The 22,762-nt window shown below is 48.5% G+C and overlaps 1 protein-coding gene across 1 annotated transcript in view; it reads left to right on the top strand.

Moving 5' to 3' along the window:
- Positions 1-22,762, top strand: part of LOC118700292 (netrin receptor UNC5B-like) — a 61,895-nt gene that overhangs the window by 25,120 nt on the left and 14,013 nt on the right. Inside the window, exons 2-3 of the mRNA XM_036404681.2 lie at positions 15,732-15,953; positions 22,571-22,714. Of these exons, the coding sequence (XP_036260574.1) occupies positions 15,732-15,953; positions 22,571-22,714 (366 nt within the window). The remainder of the gene's footprint in view (positions 1-15,731; positions 15,954-22,570; positions 22,715-22,762) is intronic.

Raw genomic sequence — 22,762 nt, 5'->3', positions numbered from 1 at the left:
CCTGTGCCAGGGTGTCCTGTGCTGCTTGGGGTGTCCATTTTCCCCTTTTGGAGCAGAGGTTTTGGGGCCCTGTCCTGGCTGGGAGCTGTGGGAGCAGGTACCCGGAGCTGTGCCGGCGCAGCTGGGGCCAGATGTTTCCCAGATGTTACTCACTTCCTGTCTGGCCTCTCCACATTTAGCTTTTTATGTACTTGTTTGTTTTGGACTACAAACAAAATAAAAAGGGTTTTTATGACCCTGTTCCCGTGGGGCTGTGAGTTCAGGATATAATCTGGAGTCTATTCACTATTGTCTCGATCCCCCCTTGCCCTCAGTGCCGTCCCTGGGCACGCACAGCCTCACACAGCCTCACGCTCTGCTTTTGTTAAAATCCTATTTTTCCCACATGACGTCTTCCCTCCGTGGACCATTTTTCCTTATGACCATTTCCAGCTCCCAGGGGACTTCTGGGAATATGTCTGGGCAGTTTGGCATGGAGGCTGGAGGAGGAAACACCACATTTCTCAGCCCCAGCCTGTCAATGTGTTGTTAGGAGGGCTCTGCAGAATACCTGAGGATGGGAAGCTCATTGCACTGAATATTTGCAATTATGCACTGGTGACAGTCCTTGATGCCATCCTTGGGCTCACACAGCCTCACACTCTTCTTTTGTTTAAATCCTATTTTTCCCACATGACATCTTCCCTCCACAGACCATTTTTCCTTATTTTTAAAATTTATTTGTTTCAAATTTATTTCCTTTTTTTTTTTCATTTTTTCCTTTATTTTTTCCCATTCCCCTTCCAGCTCCCAGGGGAGCACTGGGAATATCACTGGGCAGTTTGGCATGGAGGCTGGAGGAGAAAACACCACATTTCTCAGCCCCAGCCTGTCACTGTAGTGTTAGGAGGGCTCTGCAGAATACCTGTGGTGACACCAGCATCTTGCTGGGTTGCCTATTGAGGAATTGTAACCACTTTGCCTTGCTAAGGATGTTTGGAGAGTGAAACAGCCGTGTAGACCACCTGAAAAAGGAAAAAGAAAGTGAAAACATTTGAGATAATATGTTTGTACTTGAGTCAGGTTAAAAAAGGAGTCAGGAATGATATTACAAAAGGGAATTCTGTCAGCTTAGGGGTAGGGAGGATGAAAAAGAATTATCTTAAAGTATTGTTTTGGCATGCCAGGAAGTTCTGGTAATCACTATAACAAAGCCATGGAGTTTTTCTCTCTGGAAAAATGAGGATCAGAATGTGCCCTGCTCTGTGGGGTTGTTTGGTGGATGCTCCTCTCCCTGTCCCCCTGGATCTGGGGGCATCCACTGTAACACCAGCCTGGCTCAAACAAAATGAACCTGGCAGCTTCCCTTCCAAATGTGTGTGCTCAGCTCTTTCTGCTCTCCTCACACTTCATTTATATCTTTTTTTTTCTGCCTGTTGGGGTTAAGGCCCCTTTTCCTCTTTTCTTTCTCCTTCGCTCTTAATTGCCTGTTAAATAATTTAAATATTTAGGACTAAAGGGCTTCAATTATCCATTAATTTACATTAGTAATTTATATATCAGGCTGAATGGACACACTGTTAGTGTAATGGGTCCCTGTGGACTGGCAGCAGGGGGGCTGCAGTGCATTTTCCTGGAAGCATGGATGTTTCCTTACACCTCCCAGCCTGCATGTCAAGCGTGTGAGAGGGACCCCTGCTGTGGGGTCTGGGGTCCCATCTCCTTGGGATGGAAGTGTTTGGGTTTCAAAGGAGCATTTTTGGGGTTTTTTCAGTGTTAACTGTGCTTGCAGGGGGTTGCATGTGTTGTGTGTTGGTGGAAGCATGGAATGGTTGGGATTGGAAGGGACCTTCAAGGGATTTTCCAGCCCCCCTGCCACTATCCCAAGTTGCTCCAAGCCCTGTCCAACCTGGCCTGGGACACTTCCAGGGATGGGACAGCCATAGCTTCTCTACTCTCACAGGCAAGAATTCCTTCCAGTATCCCACCCTGCCCTCTGGCAGTGTCCTGGCACTCCATGCCTTTTTCCAAAGTCCCTCTCCAGCCCTCTTGGAGCCCTTTCAGGCACTGCAAGGGGCTCTGAGCTCTCCCTGGAGCCTTCTCCAGGCTAAACACCCCCAGCTCTCCCAGCCTGGCTGAACACAAGAACCTCCCTGAGCAGGGACAGGGTTAATTTGGGAGGTGCAGCACAGGGGGAGCTTTGGGGGCTTCCTGAGGCCAAGCCCCTGGCAGAGCTCTCCGTGGGGACTTTGGGAATGCTTGGAAGCAGATCCAGGCATGGGCTTAGCCTTGGAGGCCAGTGCCAGCTGGCTCTTCCCCCGGGATGGGGATGGGGCAGCACCTTTTTTCCTGCTTGCAGAAAATGTCTGGGGAGGATCTGGGGGTTTCCAAGTGCTTGTACACGTTTGGTTTGAACCCAACCCAGTCCCCACCAGCACTGGGCTAGCTGGCAGTCCTGGTGACAAGTCATTGTCAGTGGCATTGCCAGTCCAAGCAGGACTCCTCAGGATCCATCCCTGCAGGGGTCAGGAATCAAGGGCAGTGTGGAAAACTGCCTGTCACTTGGTTTTAAAATTTTAGAAGTTGAATAGTAATAAAATGGTTATAAAGATAGTAATATAATTAGAGTAATAAAAAATTTGGACTATTAGGATTTAGGACAATAGGAGACAATAAAAACAAAGAGTTACAGACAGTCCAGCTACCTTTTCTGGGCAAAATAAGCCCGAAAAAGGACCCACGTTAACAGAGGATTAACCCTTAAAAGCCACAGCCTGTTGCATATTCATACACCTCATCCATGATGCATAAATTCCATTCAAACCCAGGATTCTGTCTGGGCAGTGTCAGCTTCTTCCTCTGAATCCTGACTGAGTCTTCAGGGCTGATCAAGGTGGGAAGAACTCGATCATGGAGCAATAAATTCTCTTTCTCTGAAAGATTTGGGTGTCCTGTGGCTGCTATCTCACTGCGAGTCCTCTCTTTAAAAAAAGTATCCTACATAGCATAGTTTCTATTTTAACATTTTGTTATATCCTAAAACTATATTTAACACAGTACTTAAGAGAATGAATACAGCATCACTTTCTAACACAACACATATAATATTCATTTGAATATTTGCGAAAAGCCAATCACAAAATACACATTTTTCACAGGCTGCAGGGCAGGGCAGAAGGACCATTCACGGATCCAGGCAGGAGTAAATGGGAGCTGAGCTTTACCCCCGCCGGAGCTCCCGGGGCTGGCCCGGAGCAGAGGTCGCTCAATGACTCCCATTACCCGCAGCACAGCCCCCGTGGTTAAAGCAATTAGTGCCAATCGTTTATGGAAATGCAGCCGCTGCGGGACAGCCAGGGGAAAAGGACCAGGCTGGTGGGCACCGGGATTTTTCCGTGCTTTTTCCATGACGTTCAGTATGGGTGACCCTTTGCCCTTGCTCCCTTGAGAGTTTGTGCATCACCTGGAAGCCCAGGATGCTGCAGAGGAATGCCCAGCTGCAGAGGAATGCCCAGGATACTGCAGAGGGATGCCCAGGATGCTGCAGAGGAATGCCCAGGATACTGCAGAGGGATGCCCAGGATGCTGCAGCGGGATGCCCAGGATGCTGCAGTGGGATGCCCAATGTCACTCACTGGAGGTCACTAAATGTGGTTGTGTTTTAGGGTCTCCAGGATGAGGGAAGAGATGAGAATCTTGACTTTTATGTTTCAGAAGGCTGGTTTATTATTTTATATTATTTTATAATATATGTGATATTAAAAGAAAATTATATATGAAAACTATACTAAAAGAAAGAAGGGAAACATCAGAAAGCAAAAAAAATAATGATAATAAAAAACTCGTAACTACTCAGAGCTTCGACACAACTAAACTGATTGGTCATCAAGTAGAAACAATTCACATGAGACCAATCAAAGATGTACTTGTCAGCAAACTATCTTTATACTACATTCTACAACTATCAGATAGTTACATTTCGTTTCTGAAGCCTCTCAGCTTCTCAAGATAAAAATATTTGCAAAAAAAATTTCATAAAATATGTCAGTGACACCCAGGATGCTGCAGTGGGATGCCCAATGTCACTCACTTGAGGTCACTAAATGTGGTTGTGTTTGAGGGTCCCCAGGATGAGGGAAGAGATGAGAATCTTGACTCTTATGTTTCAGAAGGCTGATTTATTATTTTATGATATATATTATATTAAAAGAAAATGATATATTAAAATTACAATAAAAGAAAGAGAGAAAGGAAACATCAGAAAGCTAAAAAAGGATGATAATAAAAAACTGCTGCTGAGGGATGCCCAGTGTCTCTGCCCTCAGAGGTGCCCCTGAGCCCTGCAGGAGCCATTCCACTGCTGTGCCTGGCATGTCCTGCACCCACCAGGGCCATGCTCAACTTTTGGAGATGCTCAGCGTGTTTGTCACTGAATTCAACATGCCAAACTCCATTTTGCTTGTCAGCATTGTGGATTTTGAAGGTCAGTTTTTATCAATACCTTGGGGTCTCAGGGTATTGGTATCAATATCAGCAGAAGGAGAGGATGATGTGGGAGGAAGCATTGGCTTGTTGCAGCATCAGCAGGGATGCTTCCAGGTGGAGTCCCACCTATACAGGGTGGCACAGACCCTCAAAATTTGGGCATTTCCAGCCTGAGCACCTCCAGCAGCAAGGGGTACCCATTCTGAGACAAAAAGGATGCTTTTGGGAGTTTGGGCCACCTAGGAGTTTAGTTTGGAATGTGTGTGCCAGAGGACAAAAGGAGGAAAGAGAAGCTTGGTGGTGTGGGAGCATGGGCTCTGTCCAGAGAAGAAAAGGTGGAAATTCCCAGTGGTGAGAAAGGAAGAAACCTGTGGCGACACAGGGTCCAGTGGAATTGAAATGCCTGAGAGGGGAGGAGGGTGCCAAACAACACTAGGAAGCTCCTGAAGGCTCTCCACCTCCCTGGAAATGGAGCATGAGGGGAAAAGGCTTTGTTTTTTGTGGGGGTTTCCTTCCGTGCTCCCCAGAAAAACCCCTAAACCTCATGGTTTTTATCAAACCACAGCGTTTTTTTCTCTGTGTTAAAGCAGGTGTGAGGTGCTAGGAGCCCAGCTGGCTGCAGGGTTTAGAGGGAAAGAAATAAAACTAATCAAGGTAATGGCTAAAATCCTTTTGCCACTGGCTGGACACCTCTCTTTGTGCCACAAAGGGGAAGCCACGATGGGCTTGATGTACCTGCCCCCATCCCACCTGCTCCTGGCTTCAGGGATCAAATCCTGGCACAGAAAAGGGGATGGGGGAGCCTTGTCATCTAAGCTGGTCTCACTGGTGGTTTGGGGGCTTATTCTTTAATAAGGATATTGCTGAAAGAGGGGGGAGAGAGAGAAAAATCTTAATATTTGACATTCAGCATCAGCAGGGATTATTTTTTTTTCCCTTAAATCTTTTTCTATCCCTGTTTCTCCCCCTCCCCCCATTTTTTTCCTTCTGTTTTCCCCCACAGTAAAATGAGAAGGAAAGGAAAGGGCAGATAAAGGACAACAAAAAGCAAAATATTTCCAGCCTCCATTTGTGGTGGCTGTTTTGTTGTTGTCGGGGTTTGTTTTTTTTTTTTATCGTAGCAACAAATCTGAAAGATTAAGGGCAACTTTAAAGACTGTTTAATAAAGGGACCTTAATCAGCCTCTCCTGTGATGTTCCTCCCCCAGCTGAATTAATGGGGAATTTGAGGCACGGAGTGGACCTTTTCTCTAGTTGGTGATTAAATAATAATATTAATAATAACACGATGATTCAAATGATTTCAAACCAGGGCAGCTTTGCTGGCGGTGCCTCCCTGGGCTGGGCTGGAGGGCAGGAGGTGATGCTGGGGTGGCTCCGGTGGCACAGGGAGCCCCGGGAGCTGCAGGAGAGGGATGCTGCTCCCAGCCCACGCCTGCCACCGAGCGAGCTGCGGGAGAAGAGTGGGAAAAGCGTCGGGAAAAGTAGGGCAGCAGCTGGTGAGGGGCTGCAGAGAGAGAGAGAGAGAGAGAGAGAGAGAGAGAGGCTGGCTGGAGGCGGCGGGGAGCGTCCTTCCAGCCAGCCTTGGCTTCCCGGGAGGAGAGAGTGGGTGAGAGAAAGACAAAAAGGATGGGTGGGGAAAAAAAAACCCTCCCAAAACCAAACACAACCATCCCCCCTCAGCTTTCTGTTCCTTTTGTACTGCTCTTCCCTTCTTTGCTGCCTCAACTTTTTGCTTTACCTTGTTTGGCTTCCTTGGGGTGGGTGGGTTGTGCTCAGCCACCTCCTGGATTTTGGGACTGAAGTGCCACCACCCAGGAGTACCAAACCTTGTGAGCCACCTTTAGAGGGCCTGGCTGGGCTGTGCCCACCTCGATGGGGTGCTCAGAGGGTGAAAGCTGCTCCCCTCCAGCCCGTGCTCCTGTGGGATGTGCATGCCCAGGGAGGGATGCCCGGTGGGCAGCAGAGCATCCCTCTCTTCCCAAGGAGCACTGGGAGGTTCACAGCCTTCCTCACTGCTGCTGCTGCTGCTGCTGCTGCTGCTGTTTTAAAGTCACTTTTTGTGCCCAAAGTCGCCTCCAGATTTGCACGTTCAGGGGAAAAAAGCAAACCCACCCATTGCAAAACAACCTCCTGAAAGTTGCACTCTCAAGGGGAACGCTGGGGAATTTACATTTTGAAATATGTATGTAATTTGGGTGAAGGGGAAATCGCTCTCTGTCTGCAAAACCGTGGACTTTCTTTCTCCCAGAGTTAGCATTTTTCCAAACTGCAGTGCTCAGTTGAACAGGAGATCCTTTTCTTAAATTATTTCTTTATTTCCTTCTCTGTGTTTTCCAAGGAGAGCTCGCAGCTTCCAGTTGGAGTTTGCTGCAGTTTGAAGGATAATTAATAATCCTTTGGACTTTCTGGCGTTAACCAGGGCAACAAGTCCCTGTTTGTTCCTTGTTTTCTTCTCCCTTCTCTCTTTTCTTGTTGAAATGATTATTCTTTTCACAACAGGAGCCCAGCACACGCCGTACATGTGAATAAACAGCGCGTTACCGCCTTCTCCGCTGCTGGGGCTTTCCTTTCATGGGCCAAAGCAAATAAATAAAAAGTTCATATAATTATTATATCCATTAAAAACAACGTTGTAGCTCAGTAAACAGAACAAACTCGACAAGAGGACCGTGACAATGGAATTAAAATAGCACAAAGGGAAGTGTCTGTGCCCGTAACAAGAACCAGCGCGAGATGAAATTTGGAGAGAGTTTTCCAACAAAACTGCTTCCCTGAAGGGAATGTATAAAACAGCACAAAAGAAGCCAGCACAATAGAGTGTAACAGGGATTTGCTGCATAATTCCTCCTCCTTTTTTCCTTTCTTTCTTTATTTTATTTTGATTTGAATTCACTCTGTTTTCCGTGGGTATTTACGGGGATCTGCGCGGCTCACGACGCCACTAAAAGCAGAAATGAGGAACAATTTACACCAATCTGCCTGTGTCATGTTGTAAATCCATTTAATGAAAAATGAAGAGATTTTTACCATAAGGGATCTCAGCTGTTTACACTTCTCAGGAGGCTTCTCCTTTGATTATCATAATCATAAAGATAAACAAAAGAGTAGTGGCTCCATAAATACTCCAGTGTAATGCATAACCAACAAGATAAATCTCTCTCTTTCCAGCTCCTAGGATGGGAAATGCTGCCAGAGCCTGGGTGTTTCTCCCCTTGGGGGATTGGGGATGGTTGGAATTTGGGTTGGACTCTTAGCTGAGGCTGCCAGGGGCACAGGGATGCAGTGCTGGGATGCACAGGATGCTCAGTGGGATGTGTAGGGATGCTCTGGTGGGATGCCCAGGGATGCTGAGGTTGGATGCCCTATGTGAAGTCACCCTGCCTTAGTTTACCTCTCAGGCTGCTTTGCAAAAACCTGACCTGAGGATTTAGCTAAAAAGTCGATGTATTTTTATATTTATTTATATAAATGAGGTGGGTTTTGATCAACAAGGCTGTTTGTTACGTGCAGAAATATCTGTGGGGCTGCCCAGCTCCTCCTTCCCACCCCTTTTCTCAGCACAGACTTTGCTTTCTTTATTCCTTTCCCTGTCCCCATCCAGTCCTGGTTTAATAAAGGTATGCAGTCAGGGAGGCCAGCTGCAGGCTCTTCCTTTAGCTGGGAGAGGAGGAATCTGCTTATTTTTTTTTTCTTTCTTTCCAAGGGTGTAATTAGGGCTGGCTGGGTGCACCCCCTCATTACCCAGGCTGGGGAGGAATGCTCTCTAATTATAAAGTTTGCCTGTCGCTGGGCAGGAGGGACAGGAGGGACTTGTAACCCGCTGGGAAATGCCTGTCTGTCCTGGGAAATGCCTGTCTGTCCGTCCCTCTCGGGCTGGGTGGGCTCTGGGAGGAGCTGGAGGCCCTGGGATGGAGGGATGGGGCTGGATGATGCCAGGTTTGGCAGGAAGGGACTGTGAGGCTGCTGGAAGAGGGCAGCCAGTGGAGGAAAAGGAGTGAGTTGTCAGGCAGAGATGCTTGGGGGAAAGGTTAAGTGGTTCTTTCCAGGTTTAGTTATTAATAAGACTGGTGAGAATGGAGAGGCCAGATGCAGATATTGCAGCTGCTTTTCCTGCCTGGTGGGAGCAGGAGGGGATGGGCTCCAGTTTTTGGGGGGCCAGAGAGGTAGAACAACACCTTCTGCACACCCCTGGACACAGCAGCACCCTGGGGGCTGGGATTCTGTGCAGCCCCTGCAGAATTACCAAGCCTGGGGGCATGAGGGTGGTCACCCCACAAGCACAGCATCCCCATGGGTTTCTCAGCTCAAAATCCAGCCTGGAGGTGGGGTAGACTCATGGAATCTTTTGGGTTGGAAGGGACCTTTAGAGATTGTGGGTTTCCAACCCCCACTGTTGGCAGGGACACTTTCCACCAGAGCAGGGGGCTCCAAGCTCCATCCAGCCTGGCCTGACACTTCCAGGGATCCAGGGGCAGCCACAGCTTCTCGAGGCAACCTGAGCCAGGGTGCCACTACCCTCACAAGGAAGAACAACTTCCAGAAATTTCCTTCCTTTCACTTTGAACCCGAATGAACCCGGGTGCTGGGTACCACAGGTTATCCTGAAGGCTCCACACTCAGCTTTGTGGCTTCTGCTGGCAGCTTGGGGCTGTCCCCTCCCGGGAGGGAGAGGTTAATGAGCCACACTGAGTTAATGAGGCCGGGGCTTACATCAGCCAGCTGCAGCCCTGGGGACCTGTTACATTCCCTGCATCTCACACTCAGCACTTCCCAGCCTGTGTCTGAGCAATCCCAGGCTGCTGAAGGCACAGGGGTTTGTGGGCTCTGTGTGAGGAGACAGCAGGGAGAGAGCTGGATGTGGGTGCCTTCAGATCTCCCAAACCATGCTCAGTTCCATCCTGCATCTTGGGTTGTCCTCTGTTGGAATTCAGGACAGTCCTGGACTGCCAAGACCCCTGCCAGGAGGCTCAGGGACCCTGGCACAGAGCCCAAAACACCTGTGGGTTTGATTATGACCCATGGAGCAAATGACCAACCTTGTATGAAGATCTGCAAGCCATGACAAATTAAGTAGAATGATAGTGAAGTTATCACAGGGTGAAAAAAAAGATTTTTGGGGTTTTTAGAATGGGGGTTCAGGGGGCAAGATGGAGGAATCTGGGCCTGTCCAGCCTTTCTCCTTCTTCTTGGCCTCCATCTTCTGCTGTGATGGTGGCACTTTTAGATTGGTTTAGAGAAGAAGCTCACTGTCTAACATAGGTGATGGGTATTGGGAAGTTATGGTAAATATTGTACAGGTAGTTTTTAGTATAAAATGATAACACCACCTCAGGGGCAGGCAGAGTGCCTGGACTGCCTTGTTGAGTGGACCTCAGCTGGGCAGGAGAAATAATTTTATAGATAAGAAACAATAAACAACCTTGAAACCGAGAAATGAAGAGCTCTGACTCTTTCTTCAACCACCAGAAAAAAGAGACTTTTTAATGCATCTTGGGGTCACTGTGAGCAGCTAGAGTCCTGAGAGTCCTCCTTTCTCCCTGCTGTGTCTCCAGTGGGCTGTAACTCCTGAGAAGGGGCTGTGGCTTGGTGTGGCACTGCTCCACCTCATGGAGACTTTGCTTTGAAGGTGCCACCTGCTGCTGTCACCTCCTCAGAGATGGGGCTGTGTGTTGGGGACCCCCTGGCTGTGTGGGAGGCTGAACTTGGCAGAGCAAGGGTGAGGAGGGGATGCTTGGGGAAGAGAGGATGATGTGTGGGGGAGGAAGATGCTCAGGGTGCTTTTAGGAGGGGAAGTTTGCAGGGGTGTCACCACTGGACACAAAGTTGTCCCAATGGCAGCCTGTGATGGGAAGCCCATGGGAACAGGACAGGCCTGGACTGGTGATGCCAGTTCCTCCTGAGCTCTGGGATGTGGTGGGATGTGGTGGGATGCATTTGTGTCCCAGCAGGGATGCCCTGAGTCAGGCAGGGATTCTGGAATGGCAGGGAGCCATGCCATGGCTCCAGTGTCAAAATTTGCTGGAGTTGAAATGGCAACAGCACTAATCTCTCAATGAGCCTGTTCATACATTCTCCCTGGAGGCAATAGGAGGGGGGATTTGGGGAGGGGGGACAGCCCCACTCCAGCTTTCCAGACACCTCCTGGAGCCCAGCTGGTGGCTGAAGCATCCCCTCCATCTCTGTCTCAGGAGCCAGAGCCATTCCCATCCCTGCTGGGGGATTGGGAAGGGAGATTGGGAAGGCACATGACTCCTCCTGTGGTGCTGCAGATAAGCTGTCATGTATTTTTTCATTTCTCCAGGAGGATTTTAACCCACCTGGCAGGTTTAACTCTTCCCTACCAGGCCTTCCCAGGAGCCAGCACCTGCCCTGAGGCAGGCAGGGACGTGGGGAGGTGGAGGCAGAAGGGGTTAAGCATCCAGAGCCACTGAGATTTAGCTGGAGAAACCCAGGCATCCCAGCCTAATCCCTGCATCCTTCCATGGCTTCCCTGCCTGCCTGGGACCGGCAGGAGGGAGGGGTGGCCGTGGGTGATGGGCAGCCACTAATGCTCCTGTAATCTTCCAAATATTTGGAGGGATAACAATTGCAGGAGAGAGGATTTTAACGCTTTCCTGGGGAGGTTTGCTTGGCCATTGCTGCAGGGGGAGTTGCTTCCCGGGCTTGCCATCCTCAGTGCCACGTGTTTGGGGTGATGGAGGGGGGGGTTAAGGCTGGATCCCACCCCGGTGCTGCTCCCTTTGGTGGGTGAGGTGGGTTTGGGGTCGTGGATCTCCACAAAGTTGCAAAGACTGGCGGCAAACATCTGCAAATCACCCCCCAGGGAACAGATGCTGCAGATAATCCAGCTCAGCCCCTGCAGATTAAAATGTGTGATGAGGGATGGGGAGAGGAAAAGAAATGCCTGTTCCCCTCCTCCCTTTTCCTCTCATTGCTCCTACTACAGGCTTCAGGAGTTGGTCCCGTGGCTTGAGCTGGGAGCTGCCCCCTCCTTTTTGTCTCTCTCTGCCCACAAAGAGCTCCAGACACCCCAGAACACCGTGCCCCAAGTCGTGTGAGATTGTGGGATGGTGACAGCCTGGGACTTCCCAAAAAAAAACCCCAGAAGAGATCTGGGAAGCAGGCACCCACCTCCAGCAGGAAGGAGGGAAGCCAGCAGATGGGAACCCCCTGCAGACGTCTGCCAGGGAGATGATTACAGGCAGCGGAGCGCGCTCTCAAATATTTATTAGTTTGTCACTGCTGGGAGTTTTATTGCTGGTGTGATTGCAGGACTGGAAATCCCGGCTGTGCAGGGCTCCTTTCCTGCTCTCCCATGCAAAAACATCTCCCCTGCCTGCTGCTCCTGTGGGTCACTGGGCCACAGTGTCACCTGGGGTGGCACCGGAGCCGCGGTGGCCTCTGCAGGTGGTGGAGTTGCAGCACTGGGAAAGTTCCTTTTTCTGGGTTTTGCAGTTGTTGCCAGGCAGTCAGGGCTCACAGCAGCAGCAGTTGTTCCTGCAGAAGCAGCGTGTTCCTCCCCCCAGTGTGGATTTTTTGGGGGGCCCCCATGAGTGCCGGCAGAGGCAGAGGTTTCCCATGCGGCGGGTGGCAGCGGGGATGAAAGGCTGGCTTGATGGCTTGTGATAAATGTGCCCAGCATGCTTCTCCTCCCTTTTCTCATCCAAAGTCCCCCTTGTTCCTATGCCTTAATTCTTCCCCAGTGTGTTTAAATAGCAGTGAGCGTTTCATGCTGGAGGAAAACGCCCTGCCCAGCTGCAAATGCTTTTTTCCCAGCTAATTTCTGAATGGAAAAATCACCCTCCCCCTTGATTTGCTCCCATCCACGAGTCTGGGGAATCTGTGGGGTTGGGGCTCCATGGCATGGCCCCAGTTGTGAGTCTGCCATGAAGAACCCATCATCCTTTTCTCCTGTCTCCTGTTAGAGCTGCTTTTTTGGCCCCAGATCTTTCCTGGCCAGAAACAAAAGATCCCCCAGCTGTCATGAGTTTGCAAGATTTTAACCTTCCCAACATGCTCCTGGCTTAAAAGGTTCAGGTGTTTTGGGTTGAAACCTTAAACCCAGCAGGTTTTTGTAGCCACCAAAAGCAGGTGTTGGATCTGGTTGGTGACACCATCCTGTTCTCCCACCTTCATCCCCAAAGTCACTGTGCCCACCCCACCTTCATCTCCAAAGTCACTGTGCCCACATGGAGAAGAACCTTAAAGCCTCAGCATTTATTTGGGCAGAGCCCCTCTTGGAGCAGGGTCTGGATGGGATTTTTGGTACCACCAGGAGTGCTTTTTTCCCAGCTAATTTCTGAATGGAAAAATCACCCTCCCCCTTGATTTGCTCCCATCCACGAGTCTGGGGAATCTGTGGGGTTGGGGCTCCATGGCATGACCCCAGTTGTGAGTCTGCCATGAAGAACCCATCATCCTTTTCTCCTGTTAGAGCTGCTTTTTTGGCCCCAGATCTTTCCTGGCCAGAAACAAAAAAATCCCTCAGCTGTCGTGAGTTTGCAGGACTTAAACTTTCCCAACATGCTCCTGGCTTAAAAGGTTCAGGTGTTTTGGGTTGAAACCTTAAACCCAGCAGGTTTTTGTAGCCACCAAAAGCAGATATTGGATCTGGTTGGTGACACCGTCCTATTCTCCCACCTTCATCCCCAAAGTCACTTAATCCCCAAAGTCACATAAGTGGAGAAGAACCTTAAAGCCTCAGCATTTATTTGGGCAGAGCCCCTCTTGGAGCAGGGTCTGGATAGGATTTTTGGTACCAGGCATGTCTCAGCCCCCAACATTGTTCTGGGGGCCCGAGTGGCTCCACTGCAGCCTTCACCCTTCCCGTGCAGATGATCCCGGTGAGTCACAAATCCGGATTTTCATCCCTATCCGGCCGTGATTCATCCCCTTCCAGCTCCTCTTGGATGACCTAAAGTCTTGTTCAGCATCACCAAAGTGGTGATGAGGTGGGAGAAAACATATCCTTGCTGCTGGCTGTTGGAGAAGGATCTCTCCTCCTGGCCTGTGGATTTAGATCAGGGCCATGAGCACTTTGGGTGTCACCTCCACAGGGGAAGATCCTCCCAAAAACTGCCTTGTGAGGATACCTGTGCCCATTCCCAGCTGCCAAGCTCAGGTCTTACTTTGCCACAGGGATGCAGGGAACATCATATCAGGGAGGTTTACACACAAGCCTGTGAGTGAAGTTTTGTTGGCTGCCTCTGCTGCCAGTTCGATTATCTCCTGCCAGCCCCCATTGCCAGGGAATTTAGAGCCATGGCATCAAAATGGTTTTTGAAATTAACCAAAAAAAACAACACACAAACAACAGCACAACAACTCAGTGGATGAAAAATTGATTAGCAGATGAAAAAAGGGATGTTTGCTGCTGTGACAGGTGAAAGGCTGCCCAGCAGGAGCAGTGGCCTGAGGTGGTCACAGGGAGCAGTGTGGGATTTTGTTTCCAAGATTTTGTTCAGGGTGGGTGGAGGGGGGGGGTCACACACCTTGGCATTCCCTGTCTCCCTGCCTGCCACGGGGCCTGGGAAAATTACAGGTCTGCAAATGAGATGGGGAAGGAAATAACCAGCAGCAGAGAGGTGGGGAAGAGCCAGAGAGAGAGAGAAATTAGCCCAGAGTTTAATTCATTGTTTCCAAAAGAGCAGTTAATGGATTATGACAAATGTCCTACTGCTCTCCCTTAGTGCTGTGTTAAATGGAAATGGAAAGTCAATTTTCCTAAATGGATTTTAAACGACTGACCTCGTGCCTTTTTTTTTTTTTTTTTTTTTTTTTCCCCTCACTGATTTTTGCTCAGGAGGAAGCCTGGTCATCTTGTTTTCTTGGTGCATCTGATTATATATTTTTTCCCTTCCTCCTCCTCCTCCTCACAGCTTGGGATTCTGATTCTCTCCGTGCAGCACCACTGCTTGCCAAGGGTGATGGAGGCAGTGGGATCCTTTCTTCTCCCTGCCAGCTCTGGAGATGTTATCGTGGGGCTGGGGATATTTACTGTTTTCCTGCACGCTGCAGTGCCTGAAGTTGAGAATCACAGCTCTGGCTGGGGAAAGAGAGGAGGAGGAAAAGCTCATAACTCCTTTGAGGGTAAAGAAAAGCCTCGAGATGTGACCTGACTGCTAGTGAGATTCCCAGGAACAACAGGTTAAGCAGCAGCATCCCTGTGCACCTGTGTGGGGGTTTTTATTACTCCTGTGATATTTGAGGTTGATCTTAATGGGCTGGAAACGGGTCTGCAGATGATGCTCAGCTTCAGTCAGAGCATCTTCCCAAGCTGCTGCTGGGAATGGGGCACCCTGGAGCTCCCACTCCTAAGGGATAACATTCCTTAGGCTCAAGAGCACAAGATTTTTCTTGGCCTGGCCTGAGCAGACACGACCTCCAGTTGTTTTTGCATTTAGATGGCTTTTGAAAGCAAACAAGCAGGAATATGGAGCTCCCCAGGGCACAGCCCCCCGTTTTCTGGGATATTGGGAATCCTGATGGCACCTTTGCGTGATGTTCTCTGGAGGTGCCTGGGCTGGAAGCCATTGCTCACCTGTTGGGTGATGCTGAAATCCAAGTGCTGGCAGGGGGTGAGTTCCCAAATGCAGCTCCACTGAAGGTGTGGATGGCTGAGATTTGTCCTGGGGACATGGTCAGCATTCCCAGGACAAACCCTGCCAGCTCTCTGCTCAGAGCATGCCCGTGCATTCCTCAGGGCTGTGAGGAAGAGGATGGGGGACACCAGCCCCTTTGGAGCCTCTCTGTGTCCCTGTCACTATCCATACCTGGGTTTGTTTTGCTTTTCCCTTGCAGTGTCCTCTAGTGAGATCATCCAGGTTTGGGTTCAGGGTATGGATGGGGACCTAGTACCCAGGTGAAACAGGATTGATCCCACAGCTCTGGGTTGCTTTCACAGAATCACTGGGTTGGAAGAGACCTCCAAGATCGAGTCCAACCCAGCCCCAACACCTCAACTAAACCCTGGCACCCAGTGCCACATCCAGGCTTTGTTAAACACACCCAGGGACGGCAACTCCACCCTGGGCAGACAATTCCAGTACTTTATCACCCTTTTATCATTATTCCTAATATCCAACCTATATTTCCCTTCATGCAGCTTGAGATTGCGTCTTCTCATCCTGCCAGCTGCTGCTTTGCCGGTTTTGCTTTCCCACTCCTCCACGTCTGCTGTTGCCACCCATGTGCGTGCAGGGCAGGGAGGGAGCAGCGTGGAGGGGGCCGTGGGGCAGCTGCTGAGGCTCTGTGTGTCCCGGCAGGGCTGGAGTACAGCGATGTGCTGCCCGAGTCGTTCCCGTCGGCGCCGGCCGAGACGCTGCCGCACTTCCTGCGCGAGCCGCAGGACGCCTACATCGTCAAGAACAAGCCCGTGGAGCTGGTGTGCCGCGCCAACCCCGCCACGCAGATCTACTTCAAGTGCAACGGAGAGTGGGTCAACCAGAACGACCACGTCACCAAGGAGAGCCTGGACGAGGTCACCGGTGAGCAAAGCCCTCCTTGTCCCGCTGCTTTCCGAGCCCTTTTCCCTCTTGCTGCATCCACGCTGTTGGTGGTTCTCCTCCAAGCAGGCCATTGTGGCCACAGAGAGCAGGCACAGACTTTCCCAGAAAAATCCTGGGAAGCTGTGGAGAAGCTGAGGGAGACTTAGAGAAAAAGAATTCAAACAATTATTATCTCTCTTTCTGTAACCATTGTTTGCTAGAGTGTGCTACTGGTAGTGTGAGAATGTGGTATTTGCAGGTAACCCTAATGAGAGGAGGAATGAGTAAATCTGACTCCACGCTCTCAGAAGGCTAATTTAGGTTTTATGATACTATATTATATAAAAGAATGCTAAACTAAACTATACTAAAGAATATAGAAAGGAGTTATTTCATTATTATCTAAAAAGATAATAATGAAAACTCGTGACTCTCTCCAGGGCCTCAACAGAGCTGATGGTGATTGGTCATTAAGTCAAAACAATTCACATGAAACCAATCAAACAATCATCTGTTGGATAAACAATCTCCAGACCACAGTCCAAAGCAGCAAAACACAGGAGAAGCAAATGAGATAATATTGTTTTCAGTCTTCTCTGAGGCTTCTCAGCTTCCCAGGAGAAGAAATCCTGGTGAAGGGATTTTTCAGAAAACATGACAGTGACACACACTGTTGGTGGTTCTCCTCCAGGCAGGCCATTGTGGCATCAGAGAGCAGGCACAGACTTTCCCAGAAAAATCCTGGGAAGCTGTGGAGAAGCTGTGGTGTTGTATTTGCAGATGAAGGAAGGAATGATGAATCTGACTCCATGTTCTCAGAAGGCTAATTATTATTTTATGGTATTATATTATATTAAAAAATGCTATACTAAAACTATACTAAAGAATACAGAAAGGATACTTACAGAATGCTAAAAAGATAATAATGAAAACTCGTGACTCTCTCCAGAGCCTCGACACAGCCTGGCACTGATTGGCCAAAGAGTGAAAACAATTCACATGAAACCAATGAAACAATCACCTGTTGGATAAACAATCTCCAACCACATTCCAAAGGAGCAAAACACAGGAGAAGCAAATAAGATAAGAATTGTTTTCCTTTTCTCTGAGGCCTCTCAGCTTCCTAGGAGAAAATCCTGGGCCAAGGGATTTTTCAGAAAATATGACTGCCACACTGTGGGAAACTTAGAGGAAAAGAATTCAAACAATTATTATTTCTCTTTCTGTAACCATTGTTTATAGATATGGTTTGCTAGAGTGTGCTATTGATAAACACCAGTAGTGTGAGAGTGTGGTATTTGCTATTTGGGTCCCCAGGACAAAGGAGGAATTGATGAATCTGACTCCATGTTCTTAAAAGGTTAATTTATTATTTTATGGCATTATATTATATCAAAGAATGCTATCCTAAAGCTATACTAAGGAATAGAGAAAGGATACTTAGAGAAGGTTTAACAAGATACTAATTAAAAACTTGTGACCCTTCCAGAGTCCCAACACAGCTGGACCATGATTGGTCATTAAATAAAAACAATTCACATGTTGGATAAACAATCTCCAAACCCCACTCCAAAGCAGCAAAACACAGGAGAAGCAATCAGATAATTATTGTTTCCCTTTTTCTCTGAGGCTTCTCAGCTTCATAGGAGAAGAAATCCTGACAAAAAGATTTTTCAGAAAATATGACAGTGACATGAGAGGTTTTGACTTTAAGACCAATCAGGTCTTAGATCCACCACTGTTCCTATAAGAACTGTAGATTTCTAATAATAAAGTGTCTTTTTATGCCTTCTGGATAATAAAGTCAATACTAATCATTACTTGATTGGGAACCTACTACCACACCCCTTCCACAGTCAGGCTTGGGGAAGTCACCCTGCCTGATTTCACTCCTACCCTTGTGCAGGACTTGGGGTTCTTACAAGGGATTTTGAAGGCAGCATGTTTAAATCTGATTAAAAAGAAAAAAAAAAAAAAAGGGACTGCTTTTCTACAAAATACCTAATCAACATGTAGGAGTCATTGCCAGGAGGGGTGGCAAAGGCTGGCAGCTTATGCAGGTTCGCAGAGGGATTAAGTGTTTAATGGGTAATGAGAGCAATTGCAGGTAGGATTTGAAATGCCTGTTGATGGCAAATGAGCTCTTTTCTGCCTCAGAGGATAAATCAGCCTCTGGCTGCCTGGAAAGGGGTGAGAAGGTGGTTTAGACATTTTAGGGGAGGGTGTCTTACTCCATGGGGTTGGGCTTTGCAGAGCTGCTCGGTCCATGCCTTGAAACATCTTGGCATGAGAACAAGATATGTGGGGTTGGATATATCATGTAATCAAGCAGATTTGCTACAATTGGGATGCTTTAGCTTGGCACCCACCTTTTCTGCACCAGTTTTGGTACCTGGGGCTGCTCAGGGGTGGAGGAAAACAGTCACATTTCCCCTGTAAGATCTGCCCTCTGCTAATCCCTGCACATGTGGCATCCTGAGGGCTTTAAATCAAGGCAGCCTTTTGAACTGCAATGGTGCTGGGCTTAGAGGAGAGACTTCACCAGCCTGGAGGAGCCACCAGTATTTTGACAGAATCTCCTCTTGCCCCTGTGATTTCTCCCACCCTCGCCCTTCCCTGGTATCTCTTGCTCTCCACCCTGTAGTAGCCATGAGCCAATCTGTGCTCAGGTGCATCCCTGAGCTTGCTCTGGAAAGGGAAGATCCTTTCTTTCCTTTCCCCTGCAGCTTTTTGAGCCTTTCTTCCTAAAGCTGCTTTATCCATTCATGGGGTGTTTTTCCTCTAGAGATAAAACAGAGATGCCTAGGCAGGCTGTCCCTTTGCTTCTCTGGAGCCTGACAGGACCAGGGGAGACTGTTTCTCTCTTTCTGGGTACATCTCCACCTCCCAGCTCTTGCAGAGGCCAGATTTGAAACCCTCACCACTGTGAGGCAGAGTCAGTGCCGGTCAGTGACCGAGCAGCCTTTGCCAAGGGGTTTTTAATTTATTTATAACATCTGGTCACACTGGGTGCAGCCAAAGGTCTGTGTGCCCCACACGTGGCACTGGAGGATGCTTAGGGGAAGATCACAAAACCAGGACAAGGAGGGAGCAATGGAGCTGCCCTGTCACCCTCCCAGCTTTCAACCACTCACCACCAGGCACTCCCAGCTCTGGTGGCAACATCTGAGCAGTGTGGCTCAGCCCTGGGTGGAATCTCCCCTTGTTAATTTGTCTAATTGTCTTTTCCTCTAAGTTTATCGCAGTGTGGCAGTGATATTTTCTGAAAAAATCCCTTGGCCCAGGATTTTCTCCTGAGAAGCCTCAGAGAAAAAGGAAAACAAATTCTTATCTCGTTTGCTTCTCCTGTGTTGTGCTCACATGTGGAATGTGTTTGGAGATTGTTTCTCCAACAGGTGGTTGTTAGGGCTCATTTCTCTGGAGCATCCTGTAGGATGCCTTAGTGATGTGCAGAGTGGAAAGAAATAACTTTATTTCATAGACTCGTGGAATGGTTTGGGTTGTAAGAGACCTTAAAGATGATCTAGTCCAACCCCCTGCCATGGGCAAGGACATTCTCCACTAGCCCAGGTGGTTCCAAGTTCCATCCAGCCTGGCCTGGAGCACTCCCAGGGATGAGGCATCCATCTGTTGCTGTGAGAATTCACTTGCTTTGGTCCAGCATCTCCCTCTCGGATTCCAGCCTGCTGTGTGCCTGCAATGTGGGGAGGAAGCAGCACACACCTCCTTCATCCAGGCTTCAAAGATGGCATTGCTGCTATCAGGGAGTGAACCAGCAGTGCCTGCAGGTGATGTGGTGCATGTTAAAAGCTGCTTGGGCATCTCTGCCTGGCAGCCTCCCTAAGGAAAAGGGAGCTGGAACCAAAGTGGTTTAAGGTGGTAAAAAATCTGCATTTGCAGTGCCTGACATTGTTGGGGAAAGCTGCTGGAAAGAGCACAGGGGAGAGCTGGGCACAAAGGCACGGGTTAACATGGTTAGTTTTTTAACTGTCCTTGCTTAAAAGCTTGGAAAAAGGGACCTTTAAGAAGAAGAAGGGAGAAAAAAAAAAAAAAGGAACTTTTAAGATGACGTGTCTTGAATGAGCCTAGCTCAGTAATGCTCTGACTGTGTCTGATCCAAAACATTTAATGCGGAAGAAAGCAAAAATAGGCCAAGTCAGAGAGGATAATTCAGCTGGCTGAGGAGGGCTGGGCGGGGAGGCCAGCTCTGTTTGGGTGCCTGGAAGCCCTTAGGAAGTGACTCCTGTGTGCCACAAGCTCTGTCTTCAATTTTGGGAACAGAGGTTGGGCATTTGCAGGATGCTTCCCACTTTTCCAGGGTGCTCATCCCACCAGAGCTTCCCAAGATGGATTGCAGCCATATCTGCATTCTGAATCCTTTTAAAATCCCAAAACTGCTTGGCCCCAAAACCTTTGCTTTTGGGGTTTTCTTGTTGTGGTTCTTTCTTTTTTTTTTTTTTTTTTTTTGTTCCTCCTGAATAGTGACAAAATAAATTGTATTTCCTTGTCAGCTCTTCTGCAGGAAGGTGGCAGGGAGACAGTAATTGCTCCTCACAGCACTGGGAGCGAGCTGTAACAAAATTACAGCTGGGGAGCGTGCGGCTCTCTATCACTGTGAAATTGAGGCCTTTTTAAAATAGAAACTGAAAAAAAATATGGGCAGGTATTGCTTAAAATAAGGAAAATAAAGCCCAAGTCCCTCCTGCCCTTGGTGATGATCATTTGTGCTCCTGCAGTGTAGGGGAACATGTCCTGGTTGTGGTGGTGTCACCTTTGTCATGGCCCCCCTGCCATGGCCAGGCTGATTTCTTTAAGGTTTTATTTGTCTTGTTATATTTGTGTTTGTCTTGTTATATTTGTATTTGTCTTGCTATATTTGTATTTGGCACAGACAGGGGAGGTTTCTCCCCACAACAAAGCATCCTTCAAACCCTGGTGGGTGGGAAGGGGTGCTTGGATGTTGGAATATTGGGAAGATGTGGGAGGGAGCTGGTGGAGGAGGGTGATGTACTGAGAAATGCTGAAGAGATTCTGCTCCTGCTCAACTGGACAGGGGGGGGAAATGAGGCACTTCCATGTGATCCATAGCCCTGGCTTCTTCCCAAACCATCCTTCAGAGGGAAGTCTCCCTGGTTTGTGAGGTGCCAAGCCCAGAGGAGAAGCCTCCAAGCCTCTGTCCTCCAGCTTTGCATATGATTGAGAGACGCCATGCGCCCCTGTAAAACTCTGGATCCTAGAGAAAATGTGGGAATTCAATAACTAGTACATTTATTTTTGGGTCAATCAACAGTGGATATTAGGTGCAAACTTGAGAAATTTAAAGGGCCTGATGTAAGAAACCTAGAAAAATTAGTAGATGAGGCATTGAGAGTAAATAGTAATAGGGAGGGAGCATATAAGCAGAATATGAAGAAATTTATGGCAGTAGTAAAGGCAGAGAAAGGAGGAGGAAGACAAAGTTGGTGAAACCAGGGAGGTCCATCCTGACTGGGCAAAGATCAATGTGCATTGTGTAGAGTTTGGGCACTGGAAAAATGAATGTCTCAAATGGAGGAGGGACAAGGGAAGAAGGATGGTGTCAAAGAGGATTGAAGGGGACCAGGAGATCCTACCCCAGAGGATCCCCTGGTTATAACAATGAGGCTGAGGGAGGAAGTAAAGAGGGTAAAATTTTTAGTTGATACAGGACCAACATACGCAGTATTGAATAAAACCCTGGTGCCCGTGGGAAAGTGTCAGAACTCAGTACATCCCTCTGGGTGTCCAGAGTTGCTGGGACCCCTGTCAGGGGTTCAGAGATCCTGGCACACAGTCCAGAACACCTGTGGGTTTGATTATGACCCGTGGAGCAAATTACCAAGCTTAGATGAAGACCTGAAAGCCACAGAAATTTAAGTAGTGTAATAATAAAGTTATCACTAGGTGAAAAGGTAGATTTTGGGATTTTTAAAATAGGGGTTTTGGGGACAAGATGAAGGGATTTGGGTGTGTCCACCCTTTCTTCTTCTTCTTCTTCTTCTTCTTCTTCTTCTTCTTCTTCTTCTTCTCCACCTCCATCTTCTGCTGTGATGTTGGCACTTTGGGATTGGTTTAGAATAGAAGTGTAACATAGGTGATAGGTATTGGAAAGTAATTGTAAACATGTTATATGTAGTTTATAGTATAAAGAGATAACACAGCCCCAGGGCAGGCAGAGTGCCTCTGTCTGTCCTGCTGAGCAGACCTCGGCTGGACAGGAGAAAAATTTTTATAGATAAGATATAATAAACAACTCTGAGACCAAAAACTGAAGAAATCGGAGTTCTTCGAACGTGCGGGCCGAAACAGAGACTTTTCACATATCTCAGGGCTGCAATAAACAGCAAACTCCTGAGAGGAAAGGATTATATTATGGTACAAGGAGCTACTGACCAATCTGAAAAGGCTTATTTTTGGAAACCCCTTTGGGAAACAATGGGGCACTCACAAATTTTTTTATCTGCTCAATCCTCCAACGGCTCTGTTGGGAAGAGATTTATTAGAACAGCTACAAGTGACTGTTATCTTTAGGGATGGAGGGATTACGGTGGGGTGCTGCCTCAGTTTCTCCGCTCCTGGATGCCTCTGTGTCCCTGCAGGGCTGCTGGTGCGGGAGGTGCAGATCGAGGTGTCCCGGCAGCAGGTGGAGGAGCTCTTTGGCCTGGAGGATTACTGGTGCCAGTGCGTGGCCTGGAGCTCGGCCGGCACCACCAAGAGCCGCCGGGCCTACGTCCGCATCGCCTGTAAGTGCTGCCCCAGGCCTCAGGGCTGGGCTTCGGTGTTCCTCACCT

Source organism: Molothrus ater, chromosome 8 (assembly GCF_012460135.2).
Source record: "Molothrus ater isolate BHLD 08-10-18 breed brown headed cowbird chromosome 8, BPBGC_Mater_1.1, whole genome shotgun sequence".
NCBI classification, from domain to species: Eukaryota; Metazoa; Chordata; class Aves; order Passeriformes; family Icteridae; genus Molothrus; species Molothrus ater.
Note: the sequence above shows the minus strand (reverse complement) of the source record. Positions and strands in the feature narration are given on the sequence as shown.